This window comes from Amphiprion ocellaris, chromosome 9, assembly GCF_022539595.1.
Source record: "Amphiprion ocellaris isolate individual 3 ecotype Okinawa chromosome 9, ASM2253959v1, whole genome shotgun sequence".
NCBI classification, from domain to species: Eukaryota; Metazoa; Chordata; class Actinopteri; family Pomacentridae; genus Amphiprion; species Amphiprion ocellaris.
Window position 1 is genome coordinate 4,760,169 of NC_072774.1, and position 26,250 is coordinate 4,786,418.

The 26,250-nt window shown below is 38.2% G+C and overlaps 1 protein-coding gene across 2 annotated transcripts; it reads right to left on the minus strand.

Moving 5' to 3' along the window:
* Nucleotides 1-276: 276 nt before the first annotated feature.
* LOC111562995 (phosphatidylinositol 4-phosphate 5-kinase type-1 alpha-like) lies at nt 277-25,073 on the minus strand. 2 transcript variants are annotated; one of them, XM_055013830.1, is made up of 17 exons: nt 24,949-25,026; nt 20,397-20,435; nt 16,962-16,996; nt 15,118-15,210; nt 14,769-14,899; nt 14,554-14,671; nt 12,566-12,718; nt 12,125-12,424; nt 8,935-9,170; nt 8,751-8,834; nt 7,891-7,939; nt 7,562-7,646; nt 5,633-5,788; nt 4,144-4,276; nt 3,288-3,350; nt 3,106-3,205; nt 277-3,026 (listed from the first exon to the last, which is right to left on the minus strand). In XM_055013830.1, exons 1-17 carry the CDS (start codon nt 24,992-24,994, stop codon nt 3,024-3,026), a joined length of 1,824 nt encoding a protein of 607 aa, XP_054869805.1. In that variant the 5' UTR covers nt 24,995-25,026; the 3' UTR covers nt 277-3,023. The 2 variants fall into 2 exon arrangements, with proteins under 2 accessions (XP_054869805.1, XP_023117624.1); XM_023261856.3 differs by lacking the exon at nt 20,397-20,435 and having other exon boundaries at nt 24,949-25,073.
* Nucleotides 25,074-26,250: the final 1,177 nt, after the last annotated feature.

The following is a 26,250-nucleotide window of genomic DNA, read 5'->3' on the forward strand; positions in this document are numbered from 1 at the left end:
AAGTTGCACACTCTAATATTTCACTGGATCGCCTTTAGCTCGAGAACGACACACATTCCCCATGGCATCATTTTGATAAGCTTCTGCAATGTCACAGCATTTATTTCTGTCCCGAGTTGCATTCATTTTCTACCAAGGTCTTGTGGTGAAGCACCGAGGTGGGAGTGTGATGATATGGGGCTGCATGAGTGCAAAAACTTGTTTAAAAAGTACTACTATTCGCAAAAAAAATCATAGTAACAACCAGATAATACTCAAAAATAAGACGACCAAAACCAAGATTTAGAAAATATGTTTAATCCTTTAAAATCAGACATGAAAACATCACCACCACATAACTGAAACATGGCAGGAGGGACAGGCAGCACATATTGCATGAGAAGGCATTTCCGTGACTCGTATGTACATATACACATTTTATACACAGTAAAAATATAGTAATCGAAGCATATAGGACAACCAGCAACGTCGGCTCGTGGGCCGTGTGAAACATTCATGTAGAAAAAGCATGGGAGACTAACAACCCAGAATCATCATGGAGAGAATAGAGCTATCATATCACAACCTAAACATGAAATATAAAAAGTGAAATTGTCAAATAGTCCCACCTTTATAGGCAAATACATGCTATAAAGTCTCAGACATCTTTCTGTCAGTATACAGTTTACTTACAATCATCTAATAATACAACTGTAATCATCTCAGCCTACAGCAATCAATCGCAGTAATAAATATACTTCTGGCAGATTGTGGTTCATATTGCATCACTTCAGATTTATTGTAGTGTCTACTACAGAGTGCTCAACCCTTCAAGCACCAAAGGAGGATGTTCTTCTTGTGCCAAGGCTTATCTACGTACGACAGAACTGGTCTGCATCCAGCAATTAACCAGTACCAACCCATTTGGAGAACATGAAAACAGATTCTTGGAGTGCTTTTGTTTCCTTTCTTTGCTTGTTTGACCCTCATCCAAGTACATTTTTAACAATTTGAAATGATCACTATTTCACATTTAAGCAAAATACCTACGCAAAGGTGGTAAATAGCAGGTCCTACCACTTTTGTAGTAAATTGAATTAGAAATATGCAGGAATGTGGAGTTGAATTTTGAAATGTTTCAGGCTACAAAGTAAATCAATTCATCTTTATGTCAGATCATCAGAGGTGAATTATTTAGCAAAAAAAACATCCAGTTGAATTGATAACATCTTTAAAACACAGGTCGACCCAGTGTTATTACCACATAGTGCACATCAGATTAATGTCCAGGAGCGTCTAATGTCACCGTCGACTGTACTGGGAACTCTTCACCCGTCTGCTCTGCTCTTCTCTTTGGTGCCACGACTCATTTTATAACACAAAAACACTCAGTTCCAAATCCTCCGCTGTGCATTTGACGAGTTAATTCGCTTTATGTATATTCACAGCTGCACATTCCCCCCCTCTCCCGTCTCTGCTGCATAGACCACATGTGCTTCTTAAATGAGATGATGTCTTATGCTACAGTCACTCGGTAGTGATTCAAATTTGTCAGAAATATCTCACGGGGTAAAAAAAAAGCCTTCTGCCAGCCACCCAGGCGGCTTGTTTAGTGCCCTAAATGATTAAATAAACACAAATCCTTTCTTGTGAAGCTTTTTTTTTTTTATGAACAGCCACGTAAAAAGCTGAGTAAGACTACACAGAAAGAAAATAGAAAAATCAAGCACACGTCGTTAGTAATATTGGTCCGAGAGTGGATGTGGGCGGGTGTCATTTCTGTAACCAGCAGAAATGAATAATAGGAGACAGACATCCTCGCCGTCTGCAGTCAGGAGAGTTAAAATGATTCATGGAGAAGAAGGTAGTGTTTGCAGTAAAATGATTGGTTGGTCCGGACATACAAAAATGGCAGTTTGATGACTTTCAGCTGTAGTGATAAGGCAGGTTTCTGACTAGAACCTGTAAAAAATACATGTCAGTTCCATGTGAAGGGGAAAGACGAACATGTCAAGGCACAGACATGACAGAACAGACAGCGACTTGAAAATATCATTCATGTAACAGCGTCTACTCTTCGCTCTGCATTCATTTGCACATATGGCCACATCAGAGGGGGAGATGTCTTTTTTTTAGGGTTGTATAAATGTGGTCTGCCACGTTGATAAGACACATTTTAAGTAAAAAAACAAAACACTGTAATGTACATTCAGCAGCGGCGATGAGATCTGAGTGGCGCTGCTGTGGCTTCCAGGAGAATAACTTAGAACAAAACGACGTTATCTTCGGCTCGCCTTTCTGCAAAACAAACGTCCGCGGTCGGCACGGAGGGGGAAATGCATACAAGATTGCAGAGCTGACGGCAGCAAAGTGTCGACTTGAACGGTTTCTGTGGATGATTCGGAGTGCCGAGGGGGGGAAATGTGTGTGTGCACTAACAGGAACACTGGAGTGTGAGTCGCCAAAATGTGAACCCACTTGGACTGAAACGCAGGAAAATATTCCCTCCTCCTCCTCCTCCTCCTCCTCCTCCTCCTCCGATGCCCCTCATGTGCTCTTAAGTGTGTGAAGCGTCTCTGCCCACTCACGTCTCTTCATGCTGTGAACGGTGGGATAATCTGACTGCCTTCACCATCCACTAGGGCTGTGACAGGGGCTTGTTTTCTTTTCTTTTTTTTTACAATATACATTATTTTGTTTGCAGCGGGATATGAACGCTGCAACAGCTACTAAAAAGCTGCCATGTTGGGACTGTGAGACGTTATTTTTTTCTGGGTGTGAATCAATTGGACTTCAGGACACGTTTGGACGAATGCACAGCGACGGCGTTGATGGCTGAGGAAAGCCTAAAGCCTACCGCACCAACGTCTTCATCCTCCCATCGTTGCTTTCCTCTGCTTCATCCTGTATTTACTGCAGAGGTGAGCAGAGGTGCAGCAGGAGGGTCTGCAGGGGATGGGCGACTCACTTTATCCTCACCGTGTCCAGATGTGCCGTCCTCAGATGACACTGGCTCCGTTTTCTTTTCTTTATTTATTTCTTTTTTACTGTAATATGAAAAAAAAAATCAATATCAAGCCCAAGTAAAAGGTAAAAGAAATACAGAACCTACACAAGAAAACTTACAAAACAGATGTTGGTCTCGGGGATGATGTCCGACAGAGAAACTACATCTTCGTTTCCAGACAGGTTGCCTGAATTATCTCCAGCACCTTCCGCACCCAGACTGCAACAAACAAAGGGGAATTAACGTAACACAACACAAGGAAAAGAAGAAGTATTTATTGATTTATCGCTGCACTCTCTACCTGGGGGAAGCACCCTGGTCGTAGTCTGTGTTTGCAGACTTGTGCACTTCAACTCCAACAGACCTGCAGAGAAAAGTCAGAGTCAAGACTACAAGAAATGAAAACTAAATTCTCAAATCTTTAAGGATTTCCTTCATCCTCTGAAGCCCAAACCTGTTGGCAAGTGTAAATGGCAGTTTATCTGTCAAAAAAATGTAAATAAATCACCAAAATGACACCATTTATTAGAGTCAAGAGACTGTGAACAAAGAATATGTCAGATTTTCAACAGTTCTGTTCAGAAAATTCGACAAATCTGAGATTAAAATGATATTTTATTAAATTTACTTTGGACATCCGATTCTGTAAAAAACTAAAAGTTCTGCAGAGAGGACATTACTGACTCTACCATGGAGAAAAGTCACGTGACAAAAATTCAGAGTTTTCGGTTGAACTGCAGCGTTTTGGCGAATATTAGGATCAGTTCATATCCTAACGTCTGGTGGGGAGACACATCAGGCGAACTGACGAGACAAGTACCAATCGCACAACATACATAAATACCTAGTATGTAGAAGTTGTAAAAATGTAAATAGTAAAATATCTATAGTATGTAGACTCATCATTGTTCTCCCCAGAACTGGTGACACCTGTGTACACTTTTCTTTAGTTTTCTGAATGACATTCTAACTGCGTCATACTACACAGAACACATTTCTGAATGCTCTACTTCTAGCCATGGTTGTTCTGTTTCCATAGAGGTTCAAAAAACACAGTGAAACCGCTTAGAGTTCAGAGGATTCATCGATTAACAGTTCATCATTAACATCTGTATCAAACACTGTGTGAAAGTGACACGGTGGACTGAGGGTTTTACCTCAGGGGGGGAGAGGTGGAGGCGATCCCTGTGCTGCCGAGCGATGAGGTGGACAGATTGGCCTCGCAGTCAGCGGCGCTGTCGATCAGCGGAGGCGTCCGAGGAACCAGATCCGGCCTGTCCGACTGCACGCCTGACAACCAAAACGTACATCTGAGCTGAATACAGTAGCTACGACACAGAGGGCTGCACTAAGAAGAGAGATTAGTGGGTTAACAGGTATGCTGAGCTTATTGTCAAGAGGTTTCAGCGTCAGGAATGCAGATCTCTTTTAACTGATGCTGTGGGGCTAATCTGGTCTGGAGGAGGTTCTGTTTACAGTTTTGGATTTGAACTGGATGAAAGAAGCATCTCCCTTTAACTCTCCTGTCGTCCCGCGGGTCAAACTGACCTGTTTCATAGTTTGAAAATGTGATTTAAAAAATGCATTTTCACAGTGAAACTTCTGATGTCCACATTTTCAACATTTTTGGGAAATTTTGAAACATTTTTTGGTGAGAAAAAAAAAAGTTTCTTAAGCACATTCACAAAAAAATCAACCAAAATCCAGCGAACTTCGATTGGATTTTGGTTGATTTTTTTGTGAATGTTTTTAAGAAAATATTATAAGTTTTGTTGGTATTTTTAGATACTTTTAGGATTTTCTTTTGAAAATTTTTACTCATTTTTTGAAAATATATACCAGAATTTTCTTGCCAAATTTGGGGGATATTTTTTTTTTTTTTTTTTTTTTTAAATAAAACTTTTAACGGAAACTTTTAAGGAATTATTGGAATTTTCTTCCTGAAGGTTTTGCAAATTTTCAGAAATTTGGGGAATTTTGTTGCAGAATTTTTGGATTTTTTTCAGACAAGGAAACAACATTTTTGGTGCTCATGAATGAAGACAACAGGAGCGTTAAATCATTTCCTGGTGATTCTCTATGAGTCTCAGCTGGGGGAGCATGTCTTATCCACAAACTTGTTCATCTGTGCGTTAACAATATCACTGAATGAAGCCGTTTAGTTACAGTCTTGCAAACTTTAAGCAGCAATTTGCCACAAAATTCGACGTGTTCAGCAGGTGATGCAGAAACCGCATAAATATGTTTTAATACTGCTATAATGTTAGAAATAAGCAGCTTTATTCATCGTTAAAATAAAAATGTTAATACAGTTTTCTACCAGCATTCCTGTTTTGTGTCATTTGCAGTAGCAGTGCTTCCTAATGCCATACATTTTTATATTTCTACATTAAAACAACCTGTTGACTGAAGTAAGTGGGACACCATCAGCCCATTTTGTGCAGAAAATAAGTTACATGACTTGTTAAAGGTCCCTATTTACATGAACAAGCTTAGAGTTTGAAGCAGAAAGCCTGAGATAACAATAGAGTTAAAAATTGCTGTCAGTTTTTGTCAAGCCAGCTTACACAAAAAAAGCTTGGTTATGTCAAACTTAAGCCCTCGGTTAACCACACATCTATTCAACTTGGTCAAACCAGTTCTTACCGCTGTCAGCCTCCGACTCCGTGCTCCTGAAATGGCTGTGGTAGACGAATCTGGAGTCTCCGGCGTGGGAGAGCGGGGTGGGAGCTCCCAGGGTCGGAGCCCTCCGGAGGCCTCCCTGACCTCCACCACGACTCTTCTTAGAGGGCGACGGCTTTACTGGAGAGGACAGAAACATAGAACTGATCGATTCAGGCACCATGACTTTTCACACCTGTGATTTCCAGGAATCAGGTAATCAGTCCCGAAACACGTGCACATGAAAAGCAGGTGTGTGAATGTGATACAAGCTCATGGGACTGTTTTTATGAGCAGAAAACTGCAAACAAGGGAGAATTTCTCCACATATATAGTGATGAATGCAAGTCTGACTGTCACTACACTACGTTTGGAGTCACCCTGACAATTCCATGTTTTCCATGAAAACTCACACTTTTATCCATGTGCTAATATAACTGCACAAGGGTTTTCTAATCATCAATGAGACTTTCAACACCATTAGCTAACACAATGTAGCATTAGAACACAGGAGTGATGGTTGCTGGAAATGTTCCTCTGTACCTCTATGGAGATATTCCATTAAAAATCAGCCGTTTCCAGCTAGAATAGTCATTTACCACATTAACAATGTCTACACTGGATTTATCATTCATTTCATGTTTTCTTCATTGAGAAAAATGCTTTTCTTTCAAGAATAAGGAAATTTCTAAGTGACCCCAAACGTTTGAACGGTAGTCTATGTGGTCACAAATTCTAAACAGCTTTTGACTCAAAGGTCAAGTCAAGTAAAAGTAAAAGTAAAATTAACAGTATCAAAGAGTATAAATACTCTAGTGAAGTGTTGCATTCAAATGTATTTAAATGAAAATGCAAAATTATCAACATCAAAACATGTCTAAAGTATCAAAAGTAAAAATGCCAATTATGCAGCATGATCCATTTCAGACTAATGTATATTATATTATTGATGCATTCATGTGTTTGCTAATGCTGCAGCAGGTAAAAATGAAGCTAAACTTAACATTTACTGATGGGCAAATGTCTCTCTGCATGAGGATCAAGAAAAGATTTTAATCTAATAAGGTGTCACTGCAGGACTCTCCAACAATAACACAACATCATGGGGCACCCAGGTAGCTCAACTGATTGAGCAGGTGACACATAAACAGGGATCTGGGTTCAATTCCAGCTCACGGCCTCCCCTCATTCTTCTCCCTGCTTTCCTGTCAGCTTCTCAGCTAACCTGTCTAATAAAGTCAACAAATAGGTCAAAAATAACTTCCAAAAAAAAATACATCATCACATATTTGCTGATTTTATTTTCTATTATTAGCTTGAACATTCAAAGTGACTCAACTTATCCGGTAAATGTAGTGGAGTACAGAGCACAATATTTGCCTCCAAGTTGTAGTGGAGTAGAGGTAGAAAGATGCAGAAAATGGACAAACTCACTTATACAGACATGTGGCTAACTATTTTCACCCACTGCATTGTCCTCAACAATAAAGTGTCAATAACTTTGACTTTGTATTTATTGATTATTAACTGTACTTGCATGATAAACGATTTGGTTCACTGTAATTTTGCACTAAACTTCGAGTTCACTTTAAACATGCTCTTTGACCCTAATCTGTAGTGGAACACAATACTTTAACACTCCTCTTTCTTCCATAATCTGCTGTTTAAATGCACGTGTGTTGTATTTGTGTGAGTATTATGACAACACAGTAAACACCAGAGTCAAATTCCTTCAACATGCTCACATATTTGTATGTAAATAGAGATGAAATGCTTCTTCGTGAGGTTGTTTTTTTTCTTCTTCATGCTTGTATCACATGTAAGCCTCAGTTTTTTATGTACACAAGTTTTGAGATGGAATAAACACAGCATTACCCTTTGCATACTGAAAAACGCCCGCACATGCATACTTACGTGGAATTTTCTTGAACACTGTGTTGCACATGAACTGCTGGAAACGTTCTGCGTAGAAGCCGGGTCTGTGAACCGAAACTGTGTCCTGAAGGAGTAAAATAGAAACAAGACTATTACAAACTGACAGATACATTAATGAAGACTCCATGCATCAAAACTGTCCTACATTATCAACCAATCCACCGATCATTACCAGTGCAGCAGCGAATTAACTGACTGATCATTCCAGTTCTAGATTATATGTAAACACACAGTACTTTTAGCCAGTCTGCTAAGTTTTACTGATGTTTTGTTTAGCTTTATAGAACATTTACTGAATAGACTCTTACCCCATCATGGACCAAGGCCTTCCAGGAGTGCTCCAACTTCTTAATAAACCTAAATTATACAGCAAAAATGTAACTATTTAGTACAGAAATGGATAATGAAGGTGTGACGTTTGCTCATGAATTAACCCTCTGAACCTCAAAACCACCAGGTTGCTTTGAAAACATGTTATTTATTTAGTTAAATCACAGAAATTACTACATTTTCCCAAGCAAGAGCTGGACTAATTATTAGATATTGAACTTTACAGCAGTCCTACAACTGATCATGTAGGACTTTCATTTTTAGACAGCAAAAACAACCAAATCTCAGGTGAAAACACGGATATTATTTTTAAAAACGCTTCACTCTGCATGTCTTGTTTAAAAATTGCCAAAAATAAAGCATTTGTGGTGACTAGATTCCGTAAAAAACAAAAAAAATCTGCCCTTGCTGGTGCAACCGAGGGTCCATTAGTGACTCAGCTGGAACCAACAGTCATTTTACCAAAATTAGGGAACTTTTCAGCTGAGCTAGGATGAACTGCAGACAGTGTTTACACAGAGCAGACAGGAGACACTGATGGAAACAAATTAAAAATGTAAGGAGTAAACTATCTATAGTACATAGAGCCACCATTTGTATATTTGTAAAACAAATAATATTAAAAAAAAAATCAGTTTCTGTTTGTCCTTTTTTATGACTTTTAAATACTTCCTGTCTCTTTCTTCATGGTTGTTCTGTTTCCGTAGAGGTGCAGGACTTCATATTGCAGTGAAAAATGAGTCCACAGTGAAGAAAAATGCACCAGGAGCCACAAACTGCTTCAGAGGGTTAAGACTAAAAGTCATGAGGAAATGATTCGGCTGCTCTGATCACCTACCTGTAGGACTGGAGAATGTCGATGATGCCAATGTAGATGAGCAGCCTCTCCCCTTTATTATTGCGAGCTGGAATACCCCCCATGCTGGACGGCCACAGACAGAAAACAGGCTGCATCAGTTAACCGTCACCACAGATTCATCTATGAACAGACAGCAGCTGAAACACTGGCCGGTCACACTCACTGGTCTTCTGAATCCAGAGCTCCCTTCCCTCGAGCCTCGCCCTGGATGGACTCCATGGCCGTGCAGTAGAGGCTCTTCTGGGCTTGCGGCCGCCGCTGGTCGGGGGTCACTGCACCCTCCGACCCGGCGCTGTCCCCCGAGTTGCTCACGCCGCGCTCACGCTCCCGACTGGCCTGATCCATGTTGTGGATGCCCATTAACAGACTGTAGTCCATGATTTTGAAACTCTGCAAGAGCTGCAGAAAACACAGAAACACAATGAATGAATGACATGAACATCAATAGTCACAGACAACATACATGACGACTGTTCAAAAGTTTGGGGTCACTTAGAAATGTCTTTATTTTTGAAAGAAAAGCATTTTTTCCCCCAGTGGAGATAACATTAAATGAGTTAGAAATCCAGTGTAGACATTGTTAATGTGGTAAATGACTATTCTAGCTGGAAACAGCTGATTTTTAATGGAATATCTCCATAGGGGTACAGAGGAACATTTCCAGCAACCATCACTCCTGTGTTCTAATGCTACATTGTGTTAGCTAATGGTGTTGAAAGGCTCATTGATGATTAGAAAACCCTTGTGCAGTTATGTTAGCACATGGATAAAAGTGGGAATTTTCATGGAAAACATATTATTATCTTTTGAACATTAGTGTACATGTTCTGGTAACGTGTCTGCTTCTGCTCGATCAGGATTTTATTATTTTAAAACATAAATACACAAGCCAGTAAAACATTTTTGATAATTAATCTAAAAAAAAAACTAAAAAAAACAGAGAGAATCCCAATGACAGTGACGTATTGGTTCTGCATTTGGGTTACACATTATTATTTCTATGCGCAATAACACAATTATAACTATTACAATGTATACTTAGATTTTTATCGTTCTAGTATATTGCACATTTTTGCATTTTGTGGTAATACTTTTCTATTCATGTTTATATTTTTAAGACATATTTTCTACTCATATTTTTTCTACTGCTTAAATTTTTAAGATTTTGAACAGGGGCAACTGTGAGCAAATTGTCCTCGCAGATAAATAATTTCTGACTCAGACAACATAGCTGGCAGGTGAAGGGCCAAAACAATGGAAAACAAATTATAGCAAAACAAAAATAAGCAAGCAAATTAACCCAATTTTTACACTTTAAATTTTTTTTTAACGTGTTTCATTAGATTCATTACAAGTGCCATGTGTAGCATAACGTGTTTATTTTTTGTGCGACATCTATTTACAAGCAAACTTTTATGCTTTATGAGCTGAAAATGTTAAAATCATGCTGGAGAACATTAAGTTCTTTTAAGTGTTTCCAGTGTTTTCAAACTGAAACAAGCTCAGCAGCATTTCTAAATTTATTCAGAACTTCTAATTATTGTGGACACTTGGTATAAACATAAGTTATGTTTCTTTTAAATGGAAAGGCATTACTGTGGATACAGCCTTAGCTTACAAAACCAATTCCAACAACAAAACGGTGAGAATTTAAACTCCAGCAGGCCAGAAGATCTAAATAACTGTGGCCACAAGCAGAACATTAAGAAAGTACACTTCCTGCTGGTATCCCTTGCTAACTACAGTGAAAAATGCCATCAGTCTGTTCCTGTCATTTCAAACGGCATCGGCCCTCAAAGTAAACAAGGTATTGGTTTGCAGTGTCATGGAAGCTTGAGTCATCTCCTCAACACAAGACACTCGACTGCTGATGATCCTTCAACTGGCAGCCGAAAGCAACAAACACACAGCGTCTAATGAACCGCAGGAGAAACCGAACATTACAGGAAGAAAACCTGCATCTGCTGCTCAGTCTGTCAAACCATCTGAATATATATGCAGAATAAAGATGAACTGAATGTACAGAAAGTCAGATTCTACTAGATGTTTCTGTTCATGTATTCAACTCATGTGCCGTCTGGGCTTGCTTTGGGATTTTAATGCACCTATTGTATGATTTTAATTATTGTTAAAAAAGGTTTTATATCAAAGAAAAGAAGTACTTCATATTGTGGAACAGTGACTTTTCCACACACATATACCTTTAAGATGCCAACAGCAGAGAGACCTGTCTGGATTATATTTAGATCCAAGCCATGATAGTGGAATACTGTGTGGATTTTTTAAAAATAAGTGCCTAACAGAAATAACTGTCATTATTTTATTCACGTAAGTATCCACAGACAACTTTACAACTTTGCTAGCAATTCAACCAAAAATAGGTAGGATTGGACAATTTAGGGAAATTATCTTAGCGTGATTTTTCTAATAAATCCTGATATCTAAGATATTTTATATTATATATTTATATTGTGTAATACATTGAAAATAAGTGATAGATCATTAACACACAAGTAAACAATAGGTGCTCCATTTTTCTGATGAAAACATGAGAATTTAAAGAAAACTTGAAGATGTAAAATGCTTCCAACATGCATTTTATCATTTTTAATGGCACAGAGGATAGAAGATTTCCCACAAAAATGTGTTAAGTTAAATAAATAAACTAATTTTAATAAAATATAATAATAATTTTGATAATAATAACAGGACCTTTATGTAAACAGGTCGGTCATTTATAGCTCAGGAGCAGCACTGAAATATTGCACATTTCAAAATCAAGCTAAACAAATAACAAATTTTTAAAAATTATTTTACTCATTTTATTCTAAACTGCAGCTTTGATAGTTTGCTAATTGCATTGTTTCACATTTCAAATTTATTATTCAGCCCTTTTGTACATCCTCTTTTTGTCAATATTACGAAACAAATTTACTAACCACATTATTTTATCGTATAATATACTTTTTTGTCATCCTTTATGTTTTCTGTGGCATCATTTTGACTATTGCTGTTATATTCAATCTTTTTTTTCACAATATATTTTACAGGAAAAGCATTATGACACTCCAACTGGAGCCAAACGGTTTGAGGGAAATATCTAATTGCAACTTTTAGATCATTTTTTAATATATATATTTATATTGTGCAACACAAGCGATGGATCATAACCACATGACAAAGGTAAACATTTTATTATCTATACATAATAAAAAAAGAACTAAATGTTCAGTAAGTCAGATTCTACAACATGTTTCTATTATCAGATAATGTATTCAGCTTGTGTCCTATTGGAATTTTAATGCTCTTATTGTACGATGCTTGAATAAAAAACAAGCGTGTCTCTGACTCACCAAGCAGTCCCTCTGTATAGTCTTGCACAAGGCATTGTAGTTGTCGGCTTCCAACAGCAGGCCGTCAGGCAAGTCTTGGATAAAGTCCAGGTCTTTGTAAATGGGAACAGCCTTTTCTCTCTCCTTTGGGGAGGCTCGTCTCTTATAGGTGGAGCCCTTCAGGTCGTATTTGAGGTGCATGGGGATGATCCGCGGAAGGAGATTGTTCATCACTACGATGCGGATGTTCTTGCCTCCCGCCTGAACGCAATACAGTCCGTAGAACTTGGGCAGCAGGGTGCGCTTGTTTTGGTTTATGTTCTGGAAGGGAGAAGGAACGTGGAAAACAAATCAGACATCTGACACACTTAAAAGAAATGATTAAACCTCCTACTCTCCTGATAATCGTAGTTGCTGCAAAAATAAGAACGCACTCCCACTTTCTACTCCGTCCAGACTCACCATGAAGTATCCGGGCAGCAGTTTTTGGAGGAACTCTGCCTCTTTGTGCTGAACGGTCTTGATGATGAACTCGTCGTCGCTGGAGACGTAGAAGAGCGACCCGCTGGCTCCGGGGTTCGACAGCTCGATCAGCGGCTCGTTACATAGAGAATACTGCAAGAGGAAGTAAAGAGTCAGCATTAAAACTGTAAATACTCAAAACTCAAAAGATTTGAAAGTTTCACATTGTTAAAAAAAACATCAAAACAAAAAAATTTGCAAATAAAATAGAAAAACATATGTGTTATGTTATCAGACTGAAACTGTGAAAAAAAAATGTAAAAACAAAATTGTTGGTTTTTTAACTTTCCAGAGGTCTAAGAACTAATCATGTGATATGCAGCAAAATCAACATGATCTAAGCCTAAAAGCATTATATTGTAAGCAAACCACTTAACTCTACATATTGTGTGTGTGTGTATACACATATATATAAAGGATTATAAAAACAGTTGTGTAACTGACTTAGTAGTAGTCAGTAGTATTCAGTTACAGAACCGTTTTTATAATCCTTAATATAGCAAATATACCTTTAAAAGAATAAACTATCCCACTGTTTTCATAGATGCACTTGGAAGTATTATTTATACTAGATGTTTCTATTTTATATTTGCACATTTCTTGCTATGCTTTTAAAAATGCCTGATCGTGTGAAAGTACTAACAGGATTGCTGCTTAATTTCAATTTAAAAGAACAACAGAATTTCCCTCTGGGGATTAATAAAGTCTGTCTAAGTCTAAACTGTGCACTGACAGTAATGCAAATCTATTCTATGACGTTCTAAATAAAAAAAGTTAAAAATAAAATAAATTTCTGTGCTTCTTGGCACAACTGAGAAGCTGTTAGTGACTCAACTATGGCCAACAGTCGCGTGACAAAAATTCAATTCAGTAAAATAAATGTGGCATGACTCAAAATCATTATACACAGAGGAGGAGGTTGTTGGAAGATACATTCAGCATGGTGAAACATCTTTCTCGAGCTGACATGGAGAAAAAAATGCCAAGTTTGTAAATAGCTAATCATAAAATATGTACAGTATAAGGAGCCACCATTTTTTTTACAGTATTGGTAACACCTGTAGGAGCTTAAAAAATGTTGCACATGTTGATTCTATATTTTGGGATTTTTTTTTATAAAATTCATAAGAAATTCCAGTTCAGTTTTTTCTTTTTTTATATATTTTATAGCATTGTGTGTATAGATAGATAGATAGATAGATAGATAGATAGATAGATAGATAGATAGATAGATAGATAGATAGATAGATAGATAGATAGATAAATAGATAAATAGATAGATAGATAGATAGATAGATAGATAGATAGATGGATAGATAGATGACAGATAGACGGATAGATAGACGGATAGATAGATGGATAGATAGATGGCTGTGCTGTTTTAAAAAGAGGTGTAAGACTTTATAATGCAGTGAAAAATGAGCCCACAGTGAGTCCAGAGGGTTTAGTAGATAGGCGACTTGACATTAAACACATTCTGACTTCTGACACTGACTCCTCATTGTTACTGTATTTGTGTATTCGGACTACAGAGATGTGATTTCTAATTGATGGTGGTTTTTCTCATGCTGACATTAGAGAAAAAAAACAGACAGCAGAAAAACCACGACAAAAATGAGCCCAAAAGCAAGAAATATGACAAATAGTACTTGGACTGAGGCTTCACATTCAGACTGTGCTGGCACTCATCCATGTCCACAGAGCCAACAAATGTGGCGATGCTGCAGACAAAAGCCACTTTAAAAAAAAAAATTACAGAAGCTGCATGCTCAAAAATCCGTTTGTTGCAGCGAATGAGAAAGCCTCGGGCCTTGTTCATTATTTTTCATCCTCAGAAGGGTGTGTGCTTGAAAAAAATGCATAAACACAATGCATAATAAGGGAAGTTGTTGTGAACATGGCAGTGTGTGCTTGGTGTAAGCACTGACCAGGTAGTCATCTGGCCGGATGCCAAACAGCTCTCTGAAGTAACGGAAGGCAATAGGAGCGTAGGTCTTAAAGCGGAAGTCGCTGTAGTGATGAGCAGGAGTCAGATTACTGCCTTCACTGGAAACACAAGAAACAGACGGGCCGTTAGAATACACAAAGACGGGAAAATGTAAATTAGCCCTGATTTTTTGACACTACTACTGCTAATACTCACCTGGGAAAAAAGATGCTTTCCACCACCACAAAGTCCTGCATAAGAACGTCCCTCTCAGCCTTCTGACTTAAGCTGCCAACTGTGTGGGTGATGCCCAACTGGATCGCACCTTTGAGGGCAGATGACGTCGTCTGGAGAGGTCAGGGAAGAAAAGAGAGTGAGCGGTGGAACAAACAATATTTTGCCCCTGGTGACTTCTGCCGTTTCACTCGCTATTATTGGGCTGCAGCAGGAGGAACTTCCAAACTAACTTTAGAATATGAACGGTAAACATGCGGGCCTACACGCTGCACTGTTTCCACCCAGCGCCGCCTGCTGTGGGCGTCGCTGACCCCCAGCCGGCTCTAACCTTTTTGTAGGTGGTCTCTCCTGTGGTGGTCTCGACGCCCCGGTGTCCGATGGTCTTCTTCATGCTCTGAGCAGTGCCCGAGGAGCCGGGCATCTGAGGAGCAACACGGCAAAAATCTAAGTCAATCGTGGTGTGATGTGTGTGTTTTTGTGCTGGTAAACAGAGAAGACAAAGAGCTGCCTGTACAGTATCAGCTTCAGGACAAACATCTCCACATGACAGATTTATGCTGCTGTAACCAGGCATCAGCCAGCCTGAACAGTAACTGAACTCTCTGTGGAGCTCAGATTGTGAAGGGAATTAATGAAAAGTCAGCTGGTCTATTTTCATTTTACTTTAAAGCTCTTAACTCGCTCATTATGAGGGAGAGCCATATATGCTGTATCTTGTTTTTTGGAACATTTGAAGCTTTCCAGATACCTGCAGAGTTTTTATATAAGGCTTTATATCAAGGGAAACAAATATTTCATATTATGGAACTCTTGTTTTTACATCTATCTCACCATAAAATGCAGACATGAGTAATCTGTCTGGATTATGTTCAGATCCGAACCATGATGGTTTGATACTTAGTGATTTTTATTAAAATATATGCCTAACAGGAATAAATGTCATTATCTTACTGAAGTAAGTGTTCACATACAGTAATCTAGTTGTAGAGGCATTATTAAGAGAGGCAAACTCGTTGAATATTTGCAAAAAAAATTACTTTCAATTCAACCAAAAAGACATAGGGCTGAACAATTTGGGGGAAATATTTATTGGCAATTTCTATAACAAAGCTTCAGTTTGATAATTACTTTGTAGTGGATTCAAAAAATGAGACACCATCAAAATATCCTCTATTTTCTAATGTAAAGATAAGAACTTAAAGCTGTAAATTGCTTATTTAAATGGCATAAAAGATAGAATAATTATCAGAAAAGCTGTGATTATGTTAAGTTTAAATTTCAGCTTGTGTGATTTACTCATTGGGTTGTTTCAGCATGATGTAAAATATTGAAATTTTTAACCATTTGTCCAACCAGAGCTGAACGACATGCAAAAAACTAACAAAATAGCACACTGTGATTATTTTGACAACTATAGCGACGGTGAGATGAGTCATGAGTTTAGTGAAAATGGTAATTTTTGCATTTCTTTCCCACAAAACCAAATTAAAAAATGACATGACATTGCTGCAGTGTGTACTCAAGCTAAAACTCATGTCTATTTACATTGTTAATTGTTAATGATATTATTTGCTTTATCTTGTCACAAAATGTTAGAAAATACCAGTGTTTTCCAAAGTTCAAGATGGCAAATGTCTTGTTTTGTCCCAAGACATTCAGTTTACTGTCATAAAGGAGGAAAGAAACTAGAAAGTGTTCACATTCAAGAAGCTGAAATCAGAGAATTTTGTCCAAAAAAATGACTTACACCGATTAATCCATTATCAGAAGAGTTGGTGAATAATTTAAAAGATGAAAACTAATCAATCGTTGCAGTGGTTGGTTCAGGGTATCTCTGCAGCACAACAGTTCATTTATTTTTTTTAACCATTTTATCTCAGCCATATTGAGAGTTTGATAATATATCGATTCACTGTTCAGCCCTTCCTTCCACTACACATCAAATTAGTGACTCCTGTTTTCCAGCCATTTATTCACCTGTCATCACCTGTGTGATAATTCCAGTCTCTTACTTTTGCTATAAACCTTTGTTGACTGACGTCTGATGCTGCAGAACGAATGCAGGTTTGAACTCTAAACCTGTTCGTCTTCCCTCTTCTGAGTTGACAGGTACAATATTTACATGGCTCTGGGGTGTAAATAATGTAGAGGTGTTTAGAAGCAGTTCCTTACCTCTGCAGGGGCCATTTTCCGAATGCTGCTGGTCCCTAAAGACAGAAAAACAGGTTAAACTCTGTTAATGAGGAAGACAATGATGTCAGAACCTGCAAGGAAAATGTCTCTCTATACAGAAAGTAGATTACATAGAAGTCAACCCATGCAGTGAGTGAAATTATCTAGAATAGTTTGACGCTTCAACCGAGGAAGAATTTGTTAATGACTGCGAAACCCTCCGCTGGTTAATTAGCGGGGCTATTTCCAAAAGCGACTGATGACTAGGAGGCCCGATGATGAGCCAAAAACCTAAATGTGGTGGCGGTTATTAACTGCTGCACTCGATAATGCAGCAGCTCTATGTGAACTGGAACTGCTTCTCCCCCGAGCCGGCTGCTCCACATTCATCTGCTCCCCGAGGAAGCATGCAACATCGCCACCTCCTTTCAAAAAAAAAAAAAAAAAACTCTGCAACTTCCAGCTTTTTCCATCACAGCCTACTTTGCAACTCACAGGAACTTTATATATGTCGTTTAGATTAAGTAATACATTGAAAGTACAGTAGTCGTCCCTCGTTGGCAAAAATCCGCAAAGTAGCGACCTGATACAGTGGTGGAAAAAAAGTTTCCAGACACCTCATATATTTGTGAAATACTGCATTAAGAATGACGCTAGGTCATCAAATGCAATTTATTTTAGTACAATCACAGCCATAATACTAAACAAATTCTTAAAAAGCCATTAAAAGTTTAAAATTGTTTGGTTCCATAAAAATAAGAAATTTGGAGTATTGGGTCACTTTGGTAGAACTCAGTTTTATTAGGTTTTCTTGTAAACAATAAAAAAAAATAGATCATTTGTATTTGTTTGTGTCTGTCTAATGCAGCCACATCTCCTGAAATGCAAAAAAAAGATTCCACAAATATTCCATGATAATATTTGAGATAAAACTTTAAGGGTGTCCAAAAACTTTTTTTCCATCACTGTATATATTTTATTATTTATATATATTTTGAGGCTTTATAAACCCTCCCCACACTGTTATAAACACTTCATGTGCTCTTAAACACTTTGTGCACTCTTAAACCTGCGTAATTTAAGCAACATATAAAATTCTATATGGGAAGCTGCGTAGCTTCTCCCTTCTTTTAGCAGGAGTTCCTCCCTTTCTGCAATGGTGAGTATCTTCCTCTGGCGCTTGGATTCGGTGCCAGAAGTGTTAGAAGGCACAGAACGTTTGATCGAAATTGTAGGGTTTCAAATAAAAAATTTTTTTTACGAAAACTGCACAAAAACACAACACCGCAGAGCAACACTATGTGCAGCGATCAGAAGTCAATGTGAAGTGGACAAGGCGAGATGCTGAACGCTGCTATACACGGGAGACGGAGGAGACTGATGCTACCGTCGCTGAGCCAATCAGAGCCCAGCGCTGTATGCTAGACATGTTATTTCCATTGCATATTCTTTTAATATGTATTAATTATTATTTTTTCAATTTTTTGCATTGTTTTAATTTTTTAGGCTATAAAATGCTTATTTTACTGCAAAGATAATTCAAATAATAAATATATAAAAATACTTATTTACCGCAAAATCCTGTGATATAGCGAAAAACCCACGATACAAAATTAAAAATACAGAGGGTCCTCAACCTGCGTCGGAGTTCCCTTCCAACAGACTGATGTAAGTCGATTTTCACCGTAATTTGGAAGTCCGGAGAAAATGTAAACATCACGATATTGATCAGTTCTTCATAAAAGTCATGAATACCAATGACTTTCATGCATGTATGAGTCATTTCACAAGAAGATAAGAGAACATGTTGCACTGTTTTTACAACTTGATCTAATAATGCCGATGTTCGTCAGTGTTTCGCCCTGTTCGGAGTGTTTTATTATACATAATTTTACTTCCATGGTGTGTTGCCCTTAAGGCAGAATTATCTATGTATTTTTATTTTGAAAAATCCTTTATTTTGAAGTAGTATGTTGACAGTTGTCACTTAATGCCCGCTATTTTGATGTTTAGCTTTACACACGTATGTGCTTTTCCGGATACACAGTTCTCTACTTTGTAAACGCCACAGTGGCAATGTCACAAACAATTAACTTCATTTTTGGACTTACTGGTCAAGTTAAAAGGATTAATTTACATGTATTTCTGTTGTTTTATTCTGTGTTTGATGCAGTTTTCACTCTGTAATGTGTATCAAGAGCCACAGTAAAGAAGTCAAATTTGCTACGACTCACGATTCATTTTGCAAGCACGAGTTTAACTAGTTGGATGGAGACGGCTTTTCTTTTTTTCAAAGTACTGCCATCAGAAGAGCCTGACTTACACTTGGGAGCGATAATGAAAGGAAAAAAGTTAGCGAATGTAGCACAATCCAAAGTGGCGTACAACTGGAGAATGTAAACAAAGCTGCCTTATGGTGCCGCGTGACGATGTATTCCACTCCTCAATTAGTTCCACGCAACCAGTTCTGACACGACGACGAAACGTCATAGGTTGAGGACGTCGTAAACCGAGGACCCCCGGTGCACTGCAAAATCCAGCGATACGGCGAAAAATCCGCGATTCAAAATTAGATATATACTCAGGCAGGCCTAAATAGCAATTTCTGGGCTCCGGATATTCGGCCCAGTTAGTGATGAATATCCGAATATGCATGGATCGTCCGACGGAGGGGGGAGGAGAGAACGGAGACGAAGGAATGAGCCGAATATTTGAATCCGAATATTCGGATCTCAAAATCAATATTCAGATATCACCTTAACAACCGAATATTCGGATATTCAGGTCCAAAGCTTATATATACAATGTAAAAATCTGTGATACAGTGAGACCGCGATATGGAGAAGGACGACTGTACATACTAACACCAAGCAAAGACGTCTGGTTGTGAGTAAAATACACCAAAGATAAGAAGTGAAATTCCAGCACACAGGCGTTTTGTAAGAAAAGGTACACAAGTAAAATAAAAGAGACCTGATTTCTTGTGTCCTTACATAAACTTGCTGTACAAACTTACTACCTCGCCCACTCTGCAATCACCTCTAGCCTGTAACCAATGGCAACATGCACTCCAATACTGCAGCACCACAGGTCAATATATGCTAAAGGATCGATGGCTGGAGACGACTGTACACCTGTAGTAGCGATCCTGAAAAATTCATCTTCCCCCACCACCTCCCCAAGCAAATTTCAACCCAGGTGATGCAGAGTGAGAGGACATTTCGACCTGAGCGGATTAATAATCAGCCAGAGTCACTGAACGCCATGCATCTCTTCTCTCAGTTAGCAGGGACACACCGCAATCCATCGGGAAACAATGAGCAGCATTCTGCCCACATTCCCTCTCATTATGTAAAACTACACACTATGTCACCGCTACTCATGCAGTTTCTGCTCACACACACAGAAACGAGTCACGCACACCCATGCCGATACCTCGCTGCAACGCTCTCCTCCAGAACTGAGTCCTGATATCTGTGGAGCAGGACACAGTCAGCCTGGCTGGCTTTACCGATAAATAAGCAACACTGAACACATTTACAGACACACAGGTGCAATAATTGAGTTTTATCTGAAATGACCGGTCAATTAAGCAATCAGAGAACATTTTCTGGTTTGACATTTTGCTGCATTGTCATTTATTATATCCTCCCGAGACCCGTTCATTCATGTCCTCTGTACTGGACATTTTGTTTTTGATCTATATCTTTTGACTCATCTGAGCTACCCTACTAAATCCTGATGTACTCAGTGGAGGACATCCTGGCCTTTTGAAATGATATCTTGTGATTGGGTGGAATGAGGGTAACTTTGTTTTTGTGCTGTGACAGAGAATGCAGCAAAGCCTCCTGACTGTTGAGAGTTTATGTTCACGTTCAATTTAATTTAGTTTCTCAAAGTTTCATTACAAAATGGATTGCCATTCTTGTTTTCTTTCTTGCTGTTATTTGTGGGGTTTTTTCAATAAAACTCTAAAATTGTGAGTTGTTGTTTTAGCTCCAAAAAGGCAGGAAATCACAAAAACAAGTTAAATTGAAAGATGCATTTTCCCCCCTCGGTTCTCAGGAGAACATAGCAAATAACACACTGGTTCTGAACTGATGGGTCAGATAAAATAAGTGAGCTGACACATTATAATTACACTATTTAATGTCTATTTTCTGTTATGTTCCAGTCAAAGAAAATTTATCAGTTAATCAATAATTACTTCCCAGATTAAACATCTAAAACGCACAGATGGGATTTTTTTTCATTTGTGTTTTGTGTGTATGTAAAAAATTGTCAAAATTACACCATTTATCTGAAACTGCATAAATACAAAAAATTATCTGATTATCAACTTTCTGACGACCTATAAACGCATCATGTGTGTCATGCAGCACATTTAGGAAAAAAAATAGCTGGAAATAGTGATATACCATCAAAATCACTAAAAATTGTTTGCACCAGGTCCGGTAAAAAAAAACTAAAAACAATTGGCAGGTTTAAAAGGCATATTTTGGCTGAAAAATCACCAAAATGAACAAAAGAATCACCAAAATTTCCAATTTCTAACGGTACGTGAATGTAGCATGCGCAATGTGCATTTCTGCAAAGAAAAAAAAATCAATTCTCAGCTTAAAATTTTGATATTTCATCAAAATCACTTAATTTGTAAATATCTCATTCAAAAATTGTTTGCACCAGATCCTGAAAAAAAACCAACAAAACAAATGGCAGGTTTAAAAGGCATGTTTTAGCTGGAAAAATAAACAAAATTAACAAAAGAATCACCAAAATTTCCACTTTCTGACAATGCATGAACATATCATGCGCAACATGCACTTCCACAAAGAAAAAATAATCTATTCTAACCTTAAAACTGTGATATTTCATCAAAATCACATAAATTTTAAATATCTCATTCAAAAACTGTTTGCACCAGATCAGGTAAAAAAAATTAAATAACTACAAAAATTGGTAGGTTTTAAAGGTATGCTTTAGTTGAAAAATCACCAATTTAACAAAAGAATCACCAGAATTTCCACTTTCAGACAGTACATGAACGCATCATGCGTGACATGCGTTTTCGCAAAGAATAAATAAATCAATTTTAACCTTAAAATTGTGATATTTCATCAAATTACTTTATGCTACATGTCTCATTTTATTTAAAAAAAATCACCAAAAATAAAAACAAATCTGTTTAAAACTAAAAATCTTGCACTCCTTGGTGCAACTGAGAAGCAATGAATCCCTCCACTGCAACCAACAGTTATGTGACTAAAATTCTGAGAGTTTTCAGGTGAACTGCAGGCAGAGTTCACCGAGTAAAAAGGAGCAAGGAAAAAAAAACATCTATCCATAAAAAGGAGCATACAGAGGTGCAAATAGTTAGAATGTTGTTGAGTCATGGTTGTGCTGTTTCCATAGAGGTGCAGGACTTTTTACTGCAGCAAAAAATGAGCCCAGGTGAGTTTAAGTGTGGCAGGAGTTTAAAAACAAACACCCAGAAATCGCTAATGGATAATAAAAAATCATCATTATTGCAGTTCTAGTTTCATCATTTTGCAGTTCTCTCAAAGGTTAACATGGGGCTAGTTAATGACACACACTGGGCAGCAGATTCAGGAGAGGAATCAGACTAACCCAATTACTTAACAATGACTTTAGCCAGTCAGGGGCAGACCTTAGGACAATAGGGCAACCATCTGTTCCTCTCTGTATACTAAACAAGTCCCTGCCAGGCTTATTCGCATGTAGCCTGCAGTCTGCACACGCCAATATGGGACATGCACACTCTTAAGATGATTTTCTGCCAAAGAAGAGTCCATAAATATACTGGTTCTTGGCCCGATTAGGAAACAAGGCCAATAAGGGCTAGTACAGAAACCACATTATGTTACTGTCACTCAAGTGGCTGTGAGCGTGTGCTTCACAGAATGCTGTATCTTGTATTCGTACAGTCTCTGGCTCTCGACCACGCGGGAGCCACAAGAGCGCTTTAAAGCCCCTATTTTTATTCACTGATTCAGACCGGCTGGTTACAGAGGGAAGAGCAACTCCTCTGGCCACGGGGAAGCTAATAAATGACACACGGCTAAATGGATTAGCGGGATGCATCGTCCCCATCATCTGTCCTGCCCTGCGCTCAGAAAATAAGAAACGTCTGAAAGCACTGCCAACTGCTGCTGTCTGGGTGGCCTATGGAAAGTTCATGAGCAATTCAGGTCCGAAATCAGAGATCCTGGATGTCGGCTTGACAAGAACTAGGGCTGCACGATAATCGTTTCAGCAGTGAGTGTGCAAAGAAAGTGCAATGTGGAGCAATCTAAAATAACTCAAACACATCATGCGACTACTTTTATAGCCCCTTGATACACCAGAAACATGCACAGTTCTCTGTTTTCATGGCTAATGTACAAGAAAGGTCTGTCTGATACAACAAAATTGATAAAATTCTGTGTTTCTTTTTAAATTTATCTGCAAGACAGTTTGTTGACATGCAGGTGGAAAAGGGGGAGGAACAGGAGAGAACCACTATAAAGTATAAAGCAATATAGTGAGATAGTTATTGCAGTATACTGTAAAATCTTGTAGAATTGCCATACGTGGAATATCCTTTATTTATTGTGTCAATATCATTTATAAGATCTGCTTCTAGTTGTTAACAGCCTTCATTCCACACATCTTTTACTCCGTGTTATAATTCGGTGTTTTTATCCGTGTAGTTTCATCCTGCGATGTTAAGTACTGAATGACAATAAAGGAGTCTGAATCTGAAAAGGAAGATCAGCGTCAGTTATGTGGAAATATTTTGGGAAAAAAACGGGATGATATTGACCAAAAACAGGTACTTAATCTGATGCGTCTTGCAATCCCTGCCACCACTTGAGGAAACACAACTAATTTGTGTGCAAATCCAGATCTGAACGCAATCCAAAGCAAAATATGTATCTTTTTTGGATGTCTTTCAGGTATTTTTCTGATTATTATTTCTTATTTTCAATGCAAACTCCTCTACAAAACCACCTCAATCATAGAATGACTGCTGCTTTCCAAATGGAGACATCTGCACAAAATTCCTCTATTTTTCCACACTGCAGATAAACAAAATGTCACAATATCAGTTTTTTTTTTCCTAGATCGTGCAGCCCTAGTTTCTATCTACCTTCAGAATATAAGAAACCACAGAAGGCACTGCCAACCAGCAGCATGTCTGAGGCTACTGGAAAGTTCATGAGCAATTCAGATGTGAAAAATTAGTCATCCTGAACACAGTTTTCATCAGACTGCAGGTTAAATGAGTGAAGCCTGTTCATTAACTAAACCAGCACGGTGTTTTTAAGGAATGTAGGAAATCAATTAAATAAGATCCGTGTTTGTTCTGATTAAACCTGTGGAAAAGGAACTGATGGAAAGTGAATTTGGTTGCTGTCTTTAACACAAAACGTGGACGGAATCAGACGGAGGAGGAAGAGGAGGGATGTAACGGGGAGGAAGGCGACGGGGGAGCGACCGTTAACTTCTCATGGATGGAAACAGCAGCTAATGAATGTTTAATTCACTGATAAATAAACCGAACCCCTTTATTTTCCCTACAGCTGCTTCATTTTTACAAACACCGAATAACGGTAACGAGGCTGCCGGCTTGACTGCAAACAGTTTAGTGAACGTGGTCCCTGGAAATACTTTATAACACATTAGGAACAGTTATAGGAATAAACAGTTAGATATTAATACAAACAGAATGCTAGCTATCGGTTTGTGTGTTTAACAACAGCAATAACAGTGAGGTTCATTAACTACACCGCTAAACACGCTAACCACCGCTCGGTTCATTTGTTAGGTTGGAAGCCTCGATGCTAACAAGCTAACTGGCTAACCGGGGCTAGATGAAGCCACCGCGGCCACATCTCGCCGTTTTCACCGCTACAAAAACGCTTAACCGGCCTGTTTAAAGGCTCGTTTCAAGGCGACAAATGAGGAAGCTTTATCAGCTGTGTACCTGTCGGGGCTGTCGATCCCGAGTCTGCTATTCCAGCAGTCGCCATTACGGTTTGACTGCTCACATCACCGACAGCCGACACTTGAATCCTGATGCAGCAGCAGCGCCGCAGCGCCAACAGCGCCCCCAGTGGCCGGACGTGGAACGGTTTCAGTTTCAGTGTTACTGCGGCGCATCAACAGTGCCTCCAAAAGACAATAATTCACTCTATTTTTATGCAAAAGGACTATAGATAAATATAGTGGTTAAGCCCAGATTTGTTCATGCATGTTACAAATAAAATTTTTTTTTTGGCTGGAAGCGACAAAAACTAGTGGCAAAAACCAGCAAAATGTTGTGTGAGAGATGTTATATACGATGACATTTTAAAAAATCTGTTTAGTTTAGTTTTTTTTATTATTGTTTTTCCATTGCACTGTTTACTAGTTAGAAAATGTCCACGCCATTTCTCAGTGAGAAAACACTCAATTTGTCACCATGAAGTCAATTTCTGGCAAAGTGCAAGTTTTATAATGATTTTGGGGCTTACACTGAAAACCATCACTTACAACCACAGAAATTGTTGCAAATTTGGGAGAAAATGCAGCTTATAATAATTATTATAATAATTTTGGTGCTTGTATATGCAAAAGCATCACTTACATCCCCAGAAATTGTTGCAAATTTGGTAGAAAATGCTACTATTGTAATAATTTTGGGATTTCTATATGCAAAAGTGTCACTTACACCCCCAGAAACTGCTGCAAATTTGGTAGCGAATGCAGATATAAGAATTTTGGGGTTATATATACAAAAGTGTAACTTTTGTATATACAACAAAAGTGAAAATTGTTGCAAATTTGGGAGAAAATACATCAATTTTAAAAATTTGGGGGCTTTACATATGCAAAAATGTCTCTTACAACTACAGAAATTGTTGCAAATTTGTGAGAAAATGCAGCTTATATAATAATTTGGGGGCTTATACATGCAAAACAGTTATTTACATCCCTCAAAATTGTTGCAAATTTATGAGAAAATGCAGCTATTGTAATATTTTTGGAGCTTATATTTGCAAAAGCTTCACTTACATCCCCAGAAATTGTTACAAATTTGGGAGAAGATTCAGCTATTATAATAATTTGGGGCATATATCTCCAAAAGCAGCAGAGAATCCTCCTCACTCTCCATATTCAAGGTGTGATCTTACAGTTCTTCTTTCTCTTATTATTTTTATTAATAACAAAAACAGATATATACCTCGTAAAAAAAATCATATGAATACTGTAATTGTTCCTTATTTAACCATCCTGCTAAAATGAT

Excerpts from the sequence above, each read along its gene's own strand:
- LOC111562995 (XM_055013830.1), bottom strand. The coding sequence starts at position 24,994 with ATGGCGACTGCTGGAATAGCAGACTCGGGATCGACAGCCCCGACAG. Across the intron at positions 14,900-15,117 it reads GAGAGACCACCTACAAAAAG|ACGACGTCATCTGCCCTCAA; the intron begins GTTAGAGCCGGC and ends TGACCTCTCCAG. Across the intron at positions 3,206-3,287 it reads GACCAGGGTGCTTCCCCCAG|TCTGGGTGCGGAAGGTGCTG; the intron begins GTAGAGAGTGCA and ends TGTTTGTTGCAG.